The 18,417-nt window shown below is 43.3% G+C and overlaps 1 protein-coding gene across 1 annotated transcript in view; it reads right to left on the bottom strand.

Moving 5' to 3' along the window:
• The window catches only part of SCaMC (Short Calcium-binding Mitochondrial Carrier), a 103,696-nt gene that overhangs the window by 74,376 nt on the left and 10,903 nt on the right, over positions 1–18,417 (bottom strand). The window contains exon 3 of the mRNA XM_045767058.2: positions 7,438–7,525. Coding sequence (XP_045623014.1) covers positions 7,438–7,525 — 88 coding nt within the window. The remainder of the gene's footprint in view (positions 1–7,437; positions 7,526–18,417) is intronic.

The raw sequence follows: 18,417 nt of genomic DNA, 5'->3' as shown, positions 1-18,417 counted from the left end.
ACTTACAAATGATGTGGATCTTGGGGGGGGGGGGGGTGGAGGCAGACTGTCACCAGAGGACCACATAAAGTACATGGTGCGAAGAGTATATGCTAACGCTTTACAACTTAACCATTGTTTTTTTAAATTCATGGATGGTGAAATATTAAGCACACGGTCTCACAAAAGTCGTGAACAAACATTGGAGTATGCGGCGGTTGTATGGTGCCCATATCTCAGGAAGCACATCAATAAACTGTCAACGAGGCAAAGGCAGGCTATAATTATTTTGAGCGGGTCCCTGTAGTACAGTCGGCTTCGTTCTCGACTCACAATTAAGAACATAAGAATAAAGATAGCTGCAGAGGGCCTATTGGCCCTTACGAGGCAGCTATTTATAACCACCCAATCCCACTCATATACACGTCCAACCCACGCCCAACTCGATGCTGCAGGCCCAAATAGGCAAGTACAAATAGGTGAATGCACACATATTCTTGAAATACCAAGTCTTGTCATGGTGGAGGTGTGTATGGCGAGTGCCTCATGGTGAAGAGCTGTGTCCAGGTGTTGGCACCGCTGCCACTCTCATTTTGGCCCCTCGCTTACTTCTACACGCTCCTATACTTGGCACCTCTCCCCACTGCCTCACCCTTCCAGCTGGCACTGTGCCTTAGGCAGATAAGGTATATTAAGCAGCGTCTTGTCATCAGATGTCAGTGTCATAAACTTTGAATCACGATGGTATTACGTGCCGAGTCATCTGCTTGTCTTCATCCCTTGAGTGTTGGCCCGCTACTGGCCGAGTTTGTTGTGGGGGTCCATGGAGGACACAAGAAAATGTATATATGCTGGTTAGCATTGTAAATGTGTGGCCACGTCTGTGGGAGAAAATAATAATAAAAAAAGTATTGGGGAGGAGTTGAACAAGTCTACGGGCCCAGAGACTACAAAATCACAAATCAGTCACAGTTGTATCAAGTGTCAAGTGGGTAACAGGTGCGCCACAGTGTGAACACGTGTGTCGGGTACGCCACTAACTACCACATGTGCCACTAATCACCAGCCCACCACAAGCTGCCCTTATTGGCGCATGGAATTACTGTACTAACATCTGGAACTGGCGTATTACCACCTGCCTCAGGTCTACCATAACAACACCCTACTTATAATAGTTCATGTTGTCGGGGACAGGAAGCCTAAAACTTATCGAGGTCCCACTAGGCCAACCCGCTGACCTTCTGTATGAAGCGACTCACAACAATTATCTAACTCTTTGATACATATATATACTGATAGGTGAACAGAGGCATCAGATGATAGAAAATGTAACCAACCGTTTCTGTCCTGCTCGGAGATTGAACCCTGGTCCCTCGACTGTGACTCGAGAACGTAGACCACTGTGTTAAAGGACGAGTTAAATACACATCTTTCACACAAGAGCGACCGCCAACCATACCCGATTTTTTTGTGATGAGGGGCATGTTTGGAACATTCTGGAAGGACTGATTTAGAGTGTGGGTATGCGTCGCCCCCCCCCCCCCCCGCAGGTATGAGAGGAAACCCGCCCAGCTTACCAACGCCTCGAGACATGTGCTGAAACTACCCAAGATAAGATATATACTCAAGATAAGAATACCCAAGATTTTCCTCCAATCCTAAGTGTGTGTTGGGTGGTGTAAACGTGGGGAAATCCCCCCTCTAAGTATCCAGTTTCCTCCCCCAAACGCTGGCATTTCCCCGCCGCGCGAACCTCCACCACACATTCGATTGTAGCCTAATATTTTCCCTAGAAATTCCACCCACACTTTACTAAATAATGCAACGGTGATCTTCCCCTTAACCTTACACAACTAGAACAGCTCTGCCGAGAATGTCACAATTATTCAGCGACAAAAAAAAAAAAATAACAACCCACACGCAGAAGAAATAAAAGTGACGACGTTTCGGTCCGTGGCGGATCCTTGTCAGGTCGTGGGACCACCTGCCTCTTATTGGCCAGTAGCTTTACAGGTCCTGCCTCTTATTGGCCAGTAGCTTTAAGCAGGACCTAGGGACTTTTATTGGTCAATAGCTTTAAGCAGAACCTGCCTCTTATTGGTCAGTGGCTTTAAGCAGGAAAGGCTTCTTATTGGTCAGTGGCTTTAAACAGGACCTGCCTCTTATTGGGGGGTGGGTAGATAAGGGGGGGGGGGTCCAGGACGGATCGAAACGTGGTAACTTTAATTTAATTTTGTGTGTGTGCGCGTGTTATTAGTAGAGATGAGTTATACGGACATAAGAGACCACTCAACGTGCTCCACATACAGGTCGGCCAAGGTTGGGTAACAGCAGAACCTAAGCATCATCATGTATGCTCACAGGACAGTGGTCAAGGCTGTAGTGTGTTTAAAAGGTGGTGTATTATCATCATCAATGGTTATGTCCTGGGAGAGGCATGTCCTAAGCTACTATGCCAGGGTAGGAAGTATGTTAGGGGGGATGCTAGCCTATATATTATATTATATATGGTATATTAGTACCTAGAAGGAGGGGAGAATGGTATGTTAGGGGGTTCCGTCTAATTACCCAAACCTACCCAAACTTACTCAAAGCTACACAAAGCTTCCTAGCATTACGTTAGAAATAAATAAATATGATATATTTAACTATTATAATGTTGATGGTGATTGTAGAACATGAAAACATATTTTTACTCTGAAAAAGTATAATTTTATAACGAAATTAGACGAAAATAAGGTACTGGTGACGCCAAAGCAAATCGACGGTCCAAGCGACAATGTTTGCTGACATACGAGCCTCTTGTACCTACCTAACCTAACCAACCTCCCCAAACATAACCTAACCTAACCTATCCAAACATAACTTCATATAATCTCTAGGCAACAATATATTTTGAATAAATTGTTCACCTTGGATAAGTCGCTCAACAGCATTGTCGCTTGGATCGTCGACTTCCTATGGCCTCTCCTGCCACTTAGTTTCGTCTAATTTCGTTATAAATTTATATTATTTCAGAGTAAAAATATGTTCTTTTTTTCATGTTCTACATTCAACACCAACAATATAGTGAGTTAATATATCATATTTCTTCATACGTAATGCTAGGAAGCTTTGGGTAGCTTTGTGTAAATTTGGGTAGCTTTGGGTAATTAGACGGACTGATGTTAGGACCCCAGGGGAAGGGGTCCTTTCCCCCGGAAGGACCCGGCTCCTCACAAGTCAAGCCTGGCCTCGGGCCGGGCTTGGGGAGTAGAAGAACTCCCAGAACCCCATCAAGCAGGTATCAAGGGTATGTCGATACCCCGGGTGAAGAGGTGAGACAGGTGTGAACATCTAGGATACCCACCAAGGTCCCAGACTCAAACCACCGCCTCACGTCTGCTCTTGACCTCTTTCTCTCTACTGCACCAACGGCACAGTCAACGGCCCCACACCTTTCCATTCACCTCCAACCACAAAAATACTGAAAGATCGACTTCTATTTATACTCCACTAGCGATTTTGGCAGAGGATACCTGCGTCAACGCTCGTGCGCGCGTGCACATGCACGTACACGCCGAACCTATGACATTTCAGGATCAACACACAAAACTAGGGCCAAATAAATGTATACAGTAGGGCGTGACTAGTAGCCTACATCTCATACTCTTAACCAAGGGTATCGTAGTCGGACGCTCATAGTGAAGAGCTAGGCTACGGTGTACACACTTGTGCTCACGGACCTCATCCACCACACCTCTCCACACCATGCTAAACCCACCTTCCACCCAACCTCTGTACACAACAGTCAACCAACCTGCCACACCACCCAACCTCTGTACACAACAGTCAACCAACCACAACCAACAGAAAGGACTTGTGGAACAAGAAGGACCACTGCAAAAACCTGCTGCAGGTGATGGGGCACAAGTCAGTCCATGTAGCACGGGCTATAGTGAGCCCGGTTTATCCAGTCCATGGATAAAAGAATGACTTATAAGGAACAAGCATAGGACACATGCTAGATTGAAGCAGCTTAAGCCACCCAAGAGGTGGCACGGGCATGAATAACCCGTAAGACAAATACATAGATATATGAGAAGAAGTCTCGTCACATCTTCCTCCTCATACATATATGGAGGGGAGTCCTGACGATAAATGAGGTCAACTGGAGGACGTCATGAGATGTGAGGCAGGCGGGCCAGGTGTGGCACATCACCTGCTGCGAGTCGTCACTAAGCTCTAGGAATACGGGGCAAGCGGGTGGAGAAGGGAGGCACGGGGGGGTAGGAAAAAAAAGAACTTGGATCTACGCAATGGAAACCAAGCCCCACAAATACATAATCCCAAAATTAAATACAGACCACAACGTTCACCTCCTCTCAAGAACAGAACTTGTCACAGTGGTAAGATACTCGCCACGCGACCGATTTGACCTGGGTTCGTATCCTGGTCGGGGAGGACTGAATAGGCACCAACCCTTAACTGTACGCCTATGTTCACCCAGCAGTGAATGGGTACTTGGTTGTTTAACACTTTGGTGGGTTTTATTCCAGGTAAAATTAGAATTAAGGACCTGCCTGGAATGCAATGCGTGCTAGTGGCTATACAAGAATGTAAAAACTCTTGTATATAGTGTATATTAAAAAATGTACATAAGCATCTGAGATGTGTATATGTGAATGCTACACAGTATTCATCTACAGAATCCCATTTGTGTTGAAATATATGTGAGGAACCACACCCACACTCGCAGCTCTGCAAATTGGAATAATCTTCGCTTATAGCTACCAAACACGTGCATACTGTGTCAGCAAGGCGGACAGCCAGTCTATCATTATAACTCATACAATATTCCCATTAATAAACTTAGTCTTTCACATGTACCGCTGGTATCATCTTTACTACCACCTCACCCAAAAAGAGGAGTGGTCCTGTATTTGCCATGAGCAGGGAATAAGTCACATTCAAATGGCACACTCTTTCCCACTCATTGAATACTCACTCATTCCCACTCAATACTCATCCCTTACTCTCCTCACTCAATACTCACCAACTCACTACTCACGCCTTGCACTTCAGTTAAGGCTCCCCACGTCACTTAGGGAGAATTCACGTTACTTTCAGTTTCACGGTGATGGCTCTCTGCCAGGAGTTGTGTTGGGCCTAGTCACGAGGCGGGGCGCTTGCTGCCACCACGACTTGAGCAATGTGGGGGAAAGGGGTTGTGTGGGGGGGGGGGAAGGCGGGGTTGTAAGGGGGGGGGGGGAAGGCGGGGTTGTGGGGGGGGGGGGGGGAAGGCGGGGGGGGGGGGGAAGGCGGGGTTGTGGTGGGGGGGGAAGGCGGGGTTGTGGTGGGGGGGGGAAGGCGGGGTTGTGGTGGGGGGGGAAGGCGGGGTTGTGGGGGGGGGGGGAAGGCGGGGTTGTTAGGGAGGGGGAAGGCGGGGTTGTGGGGGGGGGGGAAGGCGGGGTTGTTAGGGAGGGGGAAGGCGGGGTTGTAAGGGGGGGGAAGGCGGGGTTGTAAGGGGGGGGAAGGCGGGGTTGTGTGGGGGAGGGGGGAAAGGCGGGGTTGTGTGGGGGGGGGGGGGAGGCGGGGTTGTGTGGGGGGGGAGGCGGGGTTGTGTGGGGGGGGGATGCGGGGTTGTGTGGGGGGGGGAGGCGGGGTTGTGTGGGGGGGGGAGGCGGGGTTGTGTGGGGGGGGGAGGCGGGGTTGTGTGGGGGGGGGAGGCGGGGTTGTGTGGGGGGGGGAGGCGGGGTTGTGTGGGGGGGGGGGGGAAGGGAGGTTGTGTGGGGAAAGGGGACAGTGTGGGGAGAAAGTGAGAAGGGGGAAAAGTGGAGAGGAAGTGGGAAGTGGAGAGGAAGTGGGAAGTGGAGAGGAAGTGGGAAGTGGAGAGGGAGGGGGTAAGTGAAGATGGATTGGGAATGTGTTGATGGAGGGGGAATGTGTTGATGGATTGGGAATGTGTTGATGGAGGGGGAATGTGTTGATGGAGGGGGAATGTGTTGATGGATTGGGAATGTGTTGATGGAGGGGGAATGTGTTGATGGAGGGGGAATGTGTTGATGGAGGGGAGGGGGGGGGGGAATGCAGAGATGGAGGAAGAAAACGGAGGAGAAAAGTGGAGAGGGAGGGGAAACTTAAGAACCTGGATTGACACTGCAGTGGAGTGCCTGAACACCGCACCACTCATGCTTTCCAGAAAGAGCATAATAAAACTGTGACAAAGTATCACACCATGTATGATGGTGTCTTCGATTTTTTAATAAGGAGCTTCATGTCAACACATTGCCTTAACATTGCACTATCTGACATTCAGAATAGGATGTTATTCCTTATAATGATGTCTGAGGACCTGTTTGTTTTATGCACTCCCTTGTGTCTAATCTTAATCAGTGTGAAAAGCCAGACCAAGCTCCAAATACCTATGACAAAACTAGACAACCACTAACCAGGTCTCAGGAACTGGAATGGCCTTACAACAGTTTCCAACCCAGATTTGACTACAAACTTATGATTTCTTTTTTAAATAATCGTGACCTAATCCAGCTTAACCCACCAATACCTCCCAATAATTGAGTATTTCAATGAAGCCCAGAACAAGTGACTTTCTAAAGTCAAGGTATGTAATATTCCATTGTTGATTGCTTCAAATATGTTGGAAAGAATGCGAGTAAATTTGTAAATCACGAGTAACTCTTAAAAAATCCATGCTGCGAATCTTTTATTACCCTCTAGTTTTCAAGACGTAAACGAATGCCATTTGCTTGTATTCATTCAAGCAATTTTTCCCACAATACAAGTCAAACTAACTGCCTAATAATTAATTGCAAGTGATCTACAGTAATTTTTTTTAAATCAGCGCCACATTTACAACCCTGGTGCTCTGCTCGACTCCAATGATTTATCATATATGCAGGATAAAAGTCCATTACACTTATTGAAACATTTTTTAATGTCCCTAGCAAATACTTCACCATAAGATTTGCATCAACAAATAACAGCTGCACCAACAAGCTATACATCAACACATGACAACTGCACCACAAGCTAGGCATCATCATATGAAAAATGTCCCCAAAGCTAGGCATCAACATGTGCAACAGTGTTCCACCACCAGGGGTGTGAACCTGTGGCATCAATCTTCAGAATCCATCAGCAAATTTCATCATATGAAGACACAACCTACATCAGAATTAGACACCTACACCATCATCAGACAGTCTCATTGAGACTGAAGAGACTAATGTAAGACCTAAAAACTTCATCTATAAAAACATTATCAGAGACCTTGGAAGGTTTCATCACAGACTAAGAGCTTCATCAAGAGAATTATGTTTAGAGACTTAAATACTTCATGAGATCAAAAGTGTCATGAGAGAGGCCGTGAGCTTCCTGCAGAATTTGGGAGTACCCTGAGTGAGGGCTCCAGCTATCACCAGCAGCATGTGAAAAGTTAAGCAAGGTGCAAGTACTTACCGCCGGAGGAGCCTCTTTGCTTCATCGTTGTCAATGTGGATCCCCAGCTTCTGGAAGGACGATTTCAGCTCCCGCTCATCAACACGCCCTGAAGAGATATAACCAAATCCCAGCATGAGATATGAAATACTTGATTAAGTCAGATCTGGAGCACTATTGGTATAGTGAACTAGTGGAAATTATCTCACTTGAAAAGTAGAGATAATTAATATTATCTCTATTATTAATACTGTATTTAAATGAACATAACATTCTTTGGGTGGAGACTTCATTGTTACCCCATCAATTTGCTTGTAATATTTACTATTGAAAAAATAAATAATATCTTACCTTGAGGTTACCTTGAGGTGCTTCCGGGGCTTAGCGTCCCCGCGGCCCGGTCGTCGACCAGGCCTCCTGGTTGCCGGACTGATCAACCAGGCTGTTGGACGCGGCTGCTCGCAGCCTGACGTATGAGTCACAGCCTGGTTGATCAGGTATCCTTTGGAGGTATCTTGCAGACAATTCTTGCATAGTGTTATGTGCTTAAAAATATCAGGCACAGGCCTAAGCAATAAGACACAACTTGTAACTGTTCCTAACTCTAACTTTACTCCATTTATACAAACCCTTAATGTTTCTGTGCAATTATCATACTCTCATTCAGCTTAAGAGGTTCCCTTCAATTCCACAAACCTCTACCTTTCTTGTCCATTTCTTGTGTGGAACAGTATCAAAAGCCTTACCGAAGTCTAAGTAAATAACCAAATAACAGTACAATACTGAATTGTAGGTGAAGATCCAGATTTGAATGTAACCTGGATCAAAACTCTGAACATTTGTAATTTATTTGTTGTTTTGATGGATCTGTTACATTAGGCAGATTTTAGAGGTGCCAGGGGGGACATTGGTTGCTGGACACCAACGAAAGAAGTGCGGCAGATCATAGTACTATATCCTCGAAAGTTGAGCAAAGGCACATCGTTGAGCTGAAGAGTTGACTGAGAATTCTGCAATTCCAGGAGTTTGAGGTCATGCTGCAGAACTATGACAATCTCAAAGTAACTGATGCATCTCTGGAATAACAGTGCTCAAGCTAGGTTGAGAGAGGGCATCAGTGGCAGAATTCTCAATCCCTTAACACAATAGATGTCAGTGTCATGAACTGTGATATGTAGCTCAAGTATCGAGTGATTCTTAGTGAACCGAAATCCCCCATGGCAGCCACTGCATCTGTTAAAAATTTGTGGTTGTGAGGACATGGAGGTCACATTCCTTTAAGCAATGTCTTCAAGTCTTAAACAGTGGCATTGATGGGAAGGAGTTTGTATTTTGGATCTGCTGATGTCAGGAATGCCAAGAAAAAATTACGGAGAAGTTAATGAATTGATGACGAGCTGCTCCCAATACAGTTGGAGGAATTGATGGAAAGGCTGGTGGGTATGTCGAAGGCTACATGGGTGAGTTAAGAGAGCTTCTGTTAAATGTTTGTGAATGCCAATACTGCCTCTTGTGACTATGAACGATGTCATAATGCCTGTATTGCAGATGTCTGCTAGCCTCACTGACCTTCAGTAAAATTCCTGGTTGCAGTTTTCAGAGAATGGTGGTCCATTCCATTCATCACTTTAGACTGGCAATGTGATAACATTTAGTGTTCTGTAGTCTTCACATGGATGACATTCTCCTGGAGATGTCTTGGGAATCATATGTTGTGGGGAGGACCAGGAGATGTTGGAGCATATAATACCAGCCACCAGCAAATTATCAAAATCTTCCTGGACCACCTGTAACCATTTTGACAGGTGTCATGGTCTCATGAACATAGGCAGGCCTAGAATACAGATATGGTGGGTGAGTATTCGACAGGCATCATCCATGCTCAACATCGTGTCCTCAAACCTACGGAGATCCTGCTGGGATAGGTTAGTGAGTTAGTGGGACCCATCCTTCTGCCAGAGAACTATGATCTAAAATGAGGTTGTGATGTTGGAGGAAATCACTCCAATATGGACATAACAGTTAAGGGTGACCTCCTTGTCACTGTAGATAATAACAGCAGTACTGTTAGAGGTAACCAGGTCCTGGCTCAGAGTGTAAGGTGCATTTCTTGCTGCAAGATGTAGAACTTAAACTGAAGCTCCAGTGTCAATCAGGTAATGGTGCTGAGAGCTGTGGTTGTACAGTACATCAGTGACATGACCAGAAATGGTGAATTTGCTTGCAATTAACAGGCCACACTGGATCAGTTTTCCTAACACTGGATCAGTTTTCCTAACACTGTTCTGCAGGTGCACTGTTGTTAGCAGTTCTGACCATGGGCCCTGAACCAGCAATGGCAGTAGTGGTGTTTTGGACAGATTTGGGCATCAATAATGAAAAACAGATCTTAATCAAGGGCATCCAATGGTTTTGGATTGTGTCGAGGGGTCAGGGGCATGATGGATCCTGGCCAGAGTGACCTTCCTTGTGCTCTATGGATGTGGTCTGGCATTCTTGATACTGCCTTTAGTTCACTTCTTTGTCTTGTGCAAGCAGCAGCAGCATTCATATCCCAGCAGGAAACTGTGATATGAGGAAGGTGTGAATGAGCAAAAGTGTGAATGATCAAAGATGTGAATGAGTGAAAGTGTGAATGAGTGAAGGTGTGAATGATGATCCAACCACTTGGACATTCTCAGAGATCGAATGCCACTCCTGCATGTAGTAAAGCTGCCTATGTACCCCCACTAGTCCAAGTGGATGGAGCTCAAAACAATAGCTAAGGTCAACATTTCACCTGTAATAATGTTCTCATAACATTGGGCAGCCTTGTGAAAGTAATCTTACAATGTATATACCGATAGAACCATACCGATAGAACCAAGAGAATGAGAAACATACCCCATACATTTGCTGAATAGTTCAACTACCCAGTGAGGCGAGGTCAGAGAATTTAGACAGCTTTTGCCAACCCTAGCTAATGTTGCCATCAAAAGGTCACAAAGGGTGACATGGAGAAGCGTGATCCATAGTTCCATTTAATCTGGATATGATATCCTTGATGATGCTAGGTGTGGTGGTGCCTGACCCCTGCCAGTCACAGCCCCCACGAGGCTGTGACTGGCACAGTCAATCTTGTGGGAGCTGTGGTCCTATCAAGTCCTCCTCTTTCTGTGACAGTGACAATGACCAGCCAAGCCAATGTGGGGATTCGATGAGATTTTGGTGACCCAAGTCGAGTCTGTAGTGTGTGTGCTACATATGCTGTGGGGATGAGTTGTGGATAGTGACCAGTTTAGGTCCAATATGTGTATTGGCAAGGGTAGCCAATTAACAGTTAGATTTGTTATAATATTTCCAGAGTACAATTAAATTTCAAAATCTGATGGGGCCTTAATCACCTTCCATTTATTCTCTCATGTGAGTTCCAGCACAAATCTATTGGTCCATCTCAAGAGACTAGGTGTGGAAATATAGAATATTTTGAATTGGAATATTTTATAATCATAAATGGTATAGTTAGGTAAACTTTTAAGTGCAACAATCTGGTGATAACATTCATAGCAGGTCCCTCTATTGTTCCTGAGAATTTTTAAATACATTTTTATAATTTTAATTTATTGTATAGGGTAACAAGCAACCAGTGTATAACTGTTAGGCTTATATAAAGGTTCCCCCCCCCCTCCCAAGGTCAGCCTATTGACCCTTCCCAGGATGCAACCCAACAACATACTGACTAACTCCTGGGTACCTATTTACTGCTAGGTGAACAGGTACATTAGGTGACAGGAAACCCACCCAACCATTTCTGTCCCACCCGGGATTCGAACCCGGAATTCCTGAGCAAGTCGAGAACAACCCTGACTGCACTACCTGTACTATCTGGAATTTAAACTGAGGTAATGTCTTGGCATTTACAGCAGGTATTGCAAAAGCAGGTAGGCAATTCTATTGGTTTAAAACCTTATAGGTGAAGAAGCAGCTCCTTACTTCTGTCCGACAATGTGGCTTGTTGAGTTTGAGGTTGTTGCCCCTTGTATGTGTCGTATTTTATAATTTAAAGAAGTTGTCTGGATTTATATCTTCCAACTTGTTCAGTATTTTAATGGTCTCAGTGAGCTCAGCCTTGTCATGTCTGGTTTGCAAAGTTGTTAGGTCTGTGACCCATTTTGAACTACTGTACTGATGCTGAATGAAATGTTTGTATGTTGCCAACTTGTCAACAAAAAAATAAATTGAGGTTAATAAAAGAAAAGGTATCCTAAAATTAGCAATAAGAAATGAACAATGTAAGATACTGTATATTATTTTTGGGGGGTTTTGGAAGATGCTGCTGTTAGACAAGCCCGCTCTTTCACCTAATGTGTAATTATTTATGGAAACCAATACATTTAAAATGCAAAGTGACAACAAATTAAAACTGTGTAATATTGATATTTTCTAGGGATGGGTTTGGCGAGTTGTTTGGGTTTATATGTTTCTGGTTAGGCAAAATGGTTGCATGACAGGAGTGTGATGCAATCTGCAGTATCTGGCACTAAGAATCCAGAAACCTGCACCCTAAGGTGCAGGTGGCTAAGGATGTGGCTGAAGAAGGTTAAGCAGAACCCATCAGCAAAATGGGAACTAGAAACACACATCACATTACAAGAAAAGGCGACACTAAAAACTGAGGTAATGACATGACAAAACTAGAGGGAAGAACCAGGCCAGTTGCAAAGGCAAAATAATAGCGAGGCCCCCACAGGATAAAAAATGGTAGAACTAGGGATCAAACAAGAACCTAACTATGAAAACTTTATTGATTGTTAAAATAGAGAAGCAAGACTACTGACAAAATATAGGGCCTGGTGAGCAACAAGGATTGAAGCAGATGGATCATCATGCCAACCCCAGATTGCTAAAAAGAAAATGCTCAGAAAAGAGAAGAAAAGACGGAAAGGCACCAAAAGCCAATTCTCACCAACTAGAGAAGCGTGGGTGACAAACACTGGTTGCTAACAAGATCACATGAAGGCAAAAAGAGCTGAAACCACGAATGACAGGCAGCAAGCCCTGAAGAACTACATGGGGACCATACCCAGAGAACTCAATGATATACCACCACCACATTGGCACTCCACTGGAGAAAGATAAATTGACACCCCATTCAAATAACTGTCAACATGCTAATGGACACAAGTGTGCAGTCTCACCTGCGACCACCGAGTCTGGTGGTGAAGTGAAGACAAGTCTGCAATCTTACAGCTGCATTGTAAGCAGCAAAGTGAGATGTAGGCATGAGCAGGCTTGCTAACCCCACCTGATAAGTGCTACGATTCACCAGTCCATTCTAAGATTCGTCCTACTCTACACGAAAGGTATTCCAACATGAACACATCTGGACTGGCATATAATCCATTGTATTGCTTTGAGAAGCAAGTCCATTAGTTGTGCAAGGTTGACTTTATGTTAAGGGCATTCTAGTCTTGGATTATGTCTAGAATATTCATGAAGATGACAAGGCACTCTACACAGGAAGAGCATGGATATCATCATTACCCAATGAGGAGAGGCTGGGCTGTGTGTGAAGCCAATGATAGAGGTCTGTGTTTGGTCTGAACCTCACTCGAGTGCCGGGCAGAATCAGAGATGGCTGTGTTTCAGTGTCTGTCAACTCTTCCTACAGGATTTTGTCTACAACAATCAACATAATGACCCATGAACTGTTTGAGGAAAAGTGGCAAGCCAGTGGAGGAGTAACAATGGATACTCACTCTCCGTATACCCCAGGGCAATGTTGTGAGCTAGGGTGGTTAAAGAAAAGGCTGGTATTACACCTGGAGGAAGAATTCTGAGACCCACAGCAGTCCTTGCTCCTAAGGAAAGATGCAACTAAGGTGTGTTTACAAGAGGGCACCTGTAATTGAGACCCACACATTGAGTCTGAGTAGATGCTGGTGAAGATTGTCAGGAGTGTGAAATTACTACCCTGGGGAGGAAGACACTCCCTATGTTATAGTAGACTACATACACACACACACATGCCAGACACCCCACAGTTTAGAGGTACTGTAAGACCTTCTATTTCAGCTCGGTGCCTGTGAGCAATAGTGCTTAATGACATTGATCAACTTACTTGGTTTTGTTAAATGACCTGTGTTGCAATTATCTACGATAGTATGAATATACCTGACTTCAAAATGTCAATGCCAGAGAGAGTATGTACATATCTGTGACAGCCAAGGTAGGAGTGACATTGACCAATGAGTGTGAATACCATTTATAGACTTCGAGGTGGTGGTGCCAGGTGCACCCCAGCAAGAATGGCAGGCGAGTGCCTCCATGAACCAGAATTATTTGGGGGCCAACCACATGTGTATTAAATGGTAACTTTTCTTTGCTATGGGAAGGTCTTGCCTAGTTGTTGGTGATTGTAGGATCATGTGTCCCTGTCTGGGAGGTAGCATTATTGGCTGACAAGCCAGCAGACACACAACACAACATTGTTGGATAGATCCACCAGAAATCCACCATGATTTACCGTTTTTTTTTAGGTTAAGACATGTATTTTGTGTGAGAGGGCGTACAACTGATGCAATGAAAAGTGAGAGGATTTATAAGGCATTTATTCGGATAACACTACGAAGCCTGGGTTATCCAGGTTCATCCACCAAGGGAGGTGATCAAGGTACAAGATGCACATATGTAGAGCTTATTAAGATATCCCAGCTGAGTGTTTAAAGAATTCAACAATATGTATCTGGCAGAGCATCTTCATGAAACCTTATCATACATATAACATATGTTGTCTTGGTGAACTTTCTTACCTCAGACAATGTTGCTGATGAACAAATGTCAAAGGACTTAAGAATATTAGACATACTTATATGTGCAATTTCATGTACTGTACATGCCAAAATAATGAACACTAGTGTTTATTAGTGTTTATTATTTGGCATGTTTGACCATATACTGTTTCATTACTTAGTACCTGTTTTATTACTTAGTAACTATCTTTGCCTAGAAAGTGAAGCTATTAAGCACATTAAATGTCTATATTTTGGGGGCAAACGTTTTTTCAGTTGCAGAGGAGATAGTCATATGATGTAAGTTATTGAATATGTTTGTGACATGATATAATTGGTGTGTTTAAGCAAGTTCAAGAAGAGTACATTGAGGTCTTGTAGGTAGAGCCTAAGATAATATCATTATTTGTCATGGTTATTTATTTTGTTTATTAAATGCTCTATTTTTATAATTTTGGAGATCCTTTCTGACTTTTCTTTCACTGCGGGTCTGGAAGTGAAACAAGAGAGTAATAAAAGCCCTGACTTTCTCGAGTACACAGATTTTAAGAGAGGAAGGATCAAATTAGTTTTGGTGAGGGGTCACCTGAGCATTTACAGCCAGGAGAGAACTTCTATGCCATCATTACTGCCAGACATGATACATGACAGCAGGTTAGCTGATGTCGGTAACTCTGCAAGCGACGTACGAGTTTCTCAAATTGTGAAGGCCTAACCAGGTGAGTCTACAGATGTTACTGGCATCAGTGAAGTGCTAGAAGGCATGAGGTTTTGTTTGACAGTTGTTAACACTCCTAAGTTGAGAAGGAATTAAGAAATTAATCCAACCCCCTTCACACCAATTGCAAACATATACAGTAAGTGAAAGCAATCCTGCATCAAGAATGAAGCATTCTGGAGACAACACACCCGAGGGTTAGGCAGCTGTTGTGGGACTGCATCCAGGGAAGGGTCAGTACTTCAACCATGGGGGGATGGACCTTTTTATAAGCCTAAAGTATATAGATGCACTGGCTTCCTGTCCCTGACAAAATTAATTATTGTTATAACATGGGTGGCAATCAGGACTGTAAAATACTGTACTGACTCGCATCACAGAAAGCTGTAAACAGCAGATTCAGGTTCACCATCAATGGGCAAAGCCATGATGGCCCTACTCACAAGGAATTGACACAAGAAAGAAACCTAAAGCAATTGAGCCAGATTGCCCTAGGCAAAGCCAAAAATGGCAGCCCAGACACCAGAGAAGCCTACTTTCCATAGACGTGTGTGCCCACACACCACAACAGGCAAATGTAAAAGGTAACCAAAGCTTAAACTAAAGCAAAAATAAGGCCTGCCACACAAATTTGTGAAACAACTAGTAAAACATGGCCATCACAGTCCCTGTACGTGTGTGAAGAAAGGTGTTGTTCCAAGGTCTACATCCAGGAGAGTGTCGGATCATTTGTTGTCGAGGACTCTCAATATCCGTGCACCCAACTGGCCACAAAGAAGAGAAGTCTGGGGACTCTTGGTCTACAAAAAATCAGTGCCAGAGAAGATAAACCTGAAACAAAGCTAATCTGAAATAATACAAAAGTCATAGACATATAAATAACTGGTAACTATGCCATGAAGTGGACCATGAAGCAACAGGCACCCTGCACTAAGACAAGAATCTACAAGTAAGCCCAGAAAATTAAAAAAACATAAATAAAAATGAGACCTATGACAAAATTGTGCTAAACAACTGCTAATTTTTTTCTTTACACGTATTTCTTCAATATTTCCATTGCAATTCACTGGGCATTCAAAGGAATGGAGCATCATATGATCCAGCAATTACTCTGAAATGTTTTGGGCTTCAACAAAATTAAGGTACAGTATTTTCCAGATATATGAATAACAAATCGTATGGACCATGACCAAAATATTGCACAACAATTCGTGTGATTTCCATAATGATATTTAAACTATTTATGCTCCGAGTACTCACAGCAGATGCTGTAATATCGAAGTGTGAGTTAAGTTTTGAATTAACTTTGTATACGGTATACAAAGCACCGTATACAAAGTATCTTTTATATACGGTGCTAAATGAATGTGAGTATTAATAGGTCGGACACAGTAAATGATGCAGCAGATTGAAAAATAAACCAGGAGGATGGGAGGGACATGGGAAGGAGAAGGGTAGAGGTTGGGGGAGGGAAGATGCAGTGCTTACCTAACTGTAACTACAGGGAAGGAAGTTCTAGCTCTTTATGTCCAGCCTAACAAAATTGTTGTACAGTACATATACACAGACCTGTTGTATTATAATTTACCTTCCCTGACATTTGAATTCTGTTGAATTTGACAACAAAATTGTGAATGGAGATGGCTTCCATAACTACTGTACTTCATTTAGTACATTCATCTTGTTGATCACATGTACAAAGTAAGAATTTTTTCTTACATTTCTTTGACTTATCTGCATTTCCTACTTTGAGCTGTCTTTTTTACCTATTTTCTCACAGTTTAAAGAGACTATCCTTGGCTTTCTTTCTCACTTTCCCATCTTCATTACCTTACACTTGTTTGGACTGATCTCTAACTGGCAATTTGTCTGCCCTTCTGAAGTTTGTCAACGTCTTCTTGTAATATGCTGCAGTCTTCCTATTTTTGTATTTATTTCTCATTAGCTTTGCAACATCTGCAAAAAATGTGACATCAAAGAAGTTTACTTACTTGGATTAAGACTTGGGGCCAAACCCTTGCCAAGTTCAGGGTTTTCAGTTATCCTAACTTATTTTTCCATCTTGTGTACATGCCTTTCATGATGAACAGTATAAAATGCTTTCTTGACAATATAGGAAGATACAATCTACTCAACCTTTTTTTCCTGTTGCATTTGGTATTTGTTAGAGAACTGTGTCAAGTTCGTGAGGCATGACATTTTATCTCTAAATCCATGCTGTCTTTTCATCTCACATGTATTAGCTTATTTCTCATTTAGCATTATTTACCCCATTATACAGTAAATACAGTACAGTATAAACATTTTTACTTAATTATTTAATATTTTGCTCAAAACTATTTGTTTATTTGTATTTAAGGCAACCCTTGTGCCTTCAAATATACCTCTGTATTGTGTATGTGATATGTATGCATATTTATGAATAAATTATTATTACGCATTACAAAGTTTATATTTTCCAAGTACTTCATTATTCTCAACTTGATTACTTTCGCCAGAATTATGCATGGAATACTTGTCAACGGCACTGGTCTATAATTCAGTGCCTCCTGTCTGAGTCCTTTTTTGATAATCGAGATGTTGCCTTTTGCAGAATCCTGGGAGATCACTTGTCTTGAATGTTTTTACTGAACAATTTTGCAAGCTGATGAAAAAGTATCTTTACATCCTTCTACATCAGCAATGATAATATTAGGTACAGTATAGTAATTTAATTTTGCCCAGAGGGGCGAGTTTATTGGGCAGCGCCACTCATCCTTTGAGTGGAGACACCGCCATAGCAGCATGTACAACATTCCCCAATAGGAAGAAAACCCGCTGGGTTGTTTGTTCATCCTGTTACTTGTACCCAGACACAGCTGAGACTTGCTTGACTGTCTCAAGTGAAGCTTCTCAAACATGAATATTGTCTTTTGTAAACCCTTAAAATCTTTGGTTCTATTCATTTTGTTGCATATAGTTCATCCAAATAATTTATTTTTCACATCTAGTGACTACTTGGTCATCCAACTTGTCACACTCGCTTTCAAATTGCCTCTCGGCTTACCGTGTAAAGGAGGAAATGTTTATCTCTCAGAATATTTGGTAATATGTTTACTGTTTGTGATGTGTGTCTATGAATGTATTAACACGATGTACTGAACGGGGTGAGAATAGCTTGAGCTACCTCATCCCTTTTTGTGTATTTTACCTCAATAAACTTATTCCAATTTCAATTCTCGGCTTACCCCCCCCCCCCGACTCGGGTGCTTCTCTATTTCTTTTCCATGCTCTGTGTTCCTTTGTTTTTCTTCTCCCCTGTACTCTTTTTGTTGGTGTCACATCATCACTGTTTCTGTTGCTAATCGGTTTCATCTGACAATGTATTATTTCCTTGAAGCATCGATGTAGGTGTTGCAGTAAGGCTACACCGTGGACGGGGGAGTGGGTCCGGCAGGAATGTGGGTGGCAAGGTACGGGAAGGTGGGTGGCAGGGTACGGGAAGGTGGGTGGCAGGGTACGGGAAGGTGGGTG

This window comes from Procambarus clarkii, chromosome 89, assembly GCF_040958095.1.
Source record: "Procambarus clarkii isolate CNS0578487 chromosome 89, FALCON_Pclarkii_2.0, whole genome shotgun sequence".
NCBI lineage: Eukaryota > Metazoa > Arthropoda > Malacostraca > Decapoda > Cambaridae > Procambarus > Procambarus clarkii.
The sequence above is the reverse complement of the archived record's forward strand: the minus strand, read 5'-3'. Positions and strand labels throughout refer to the sequence as shown.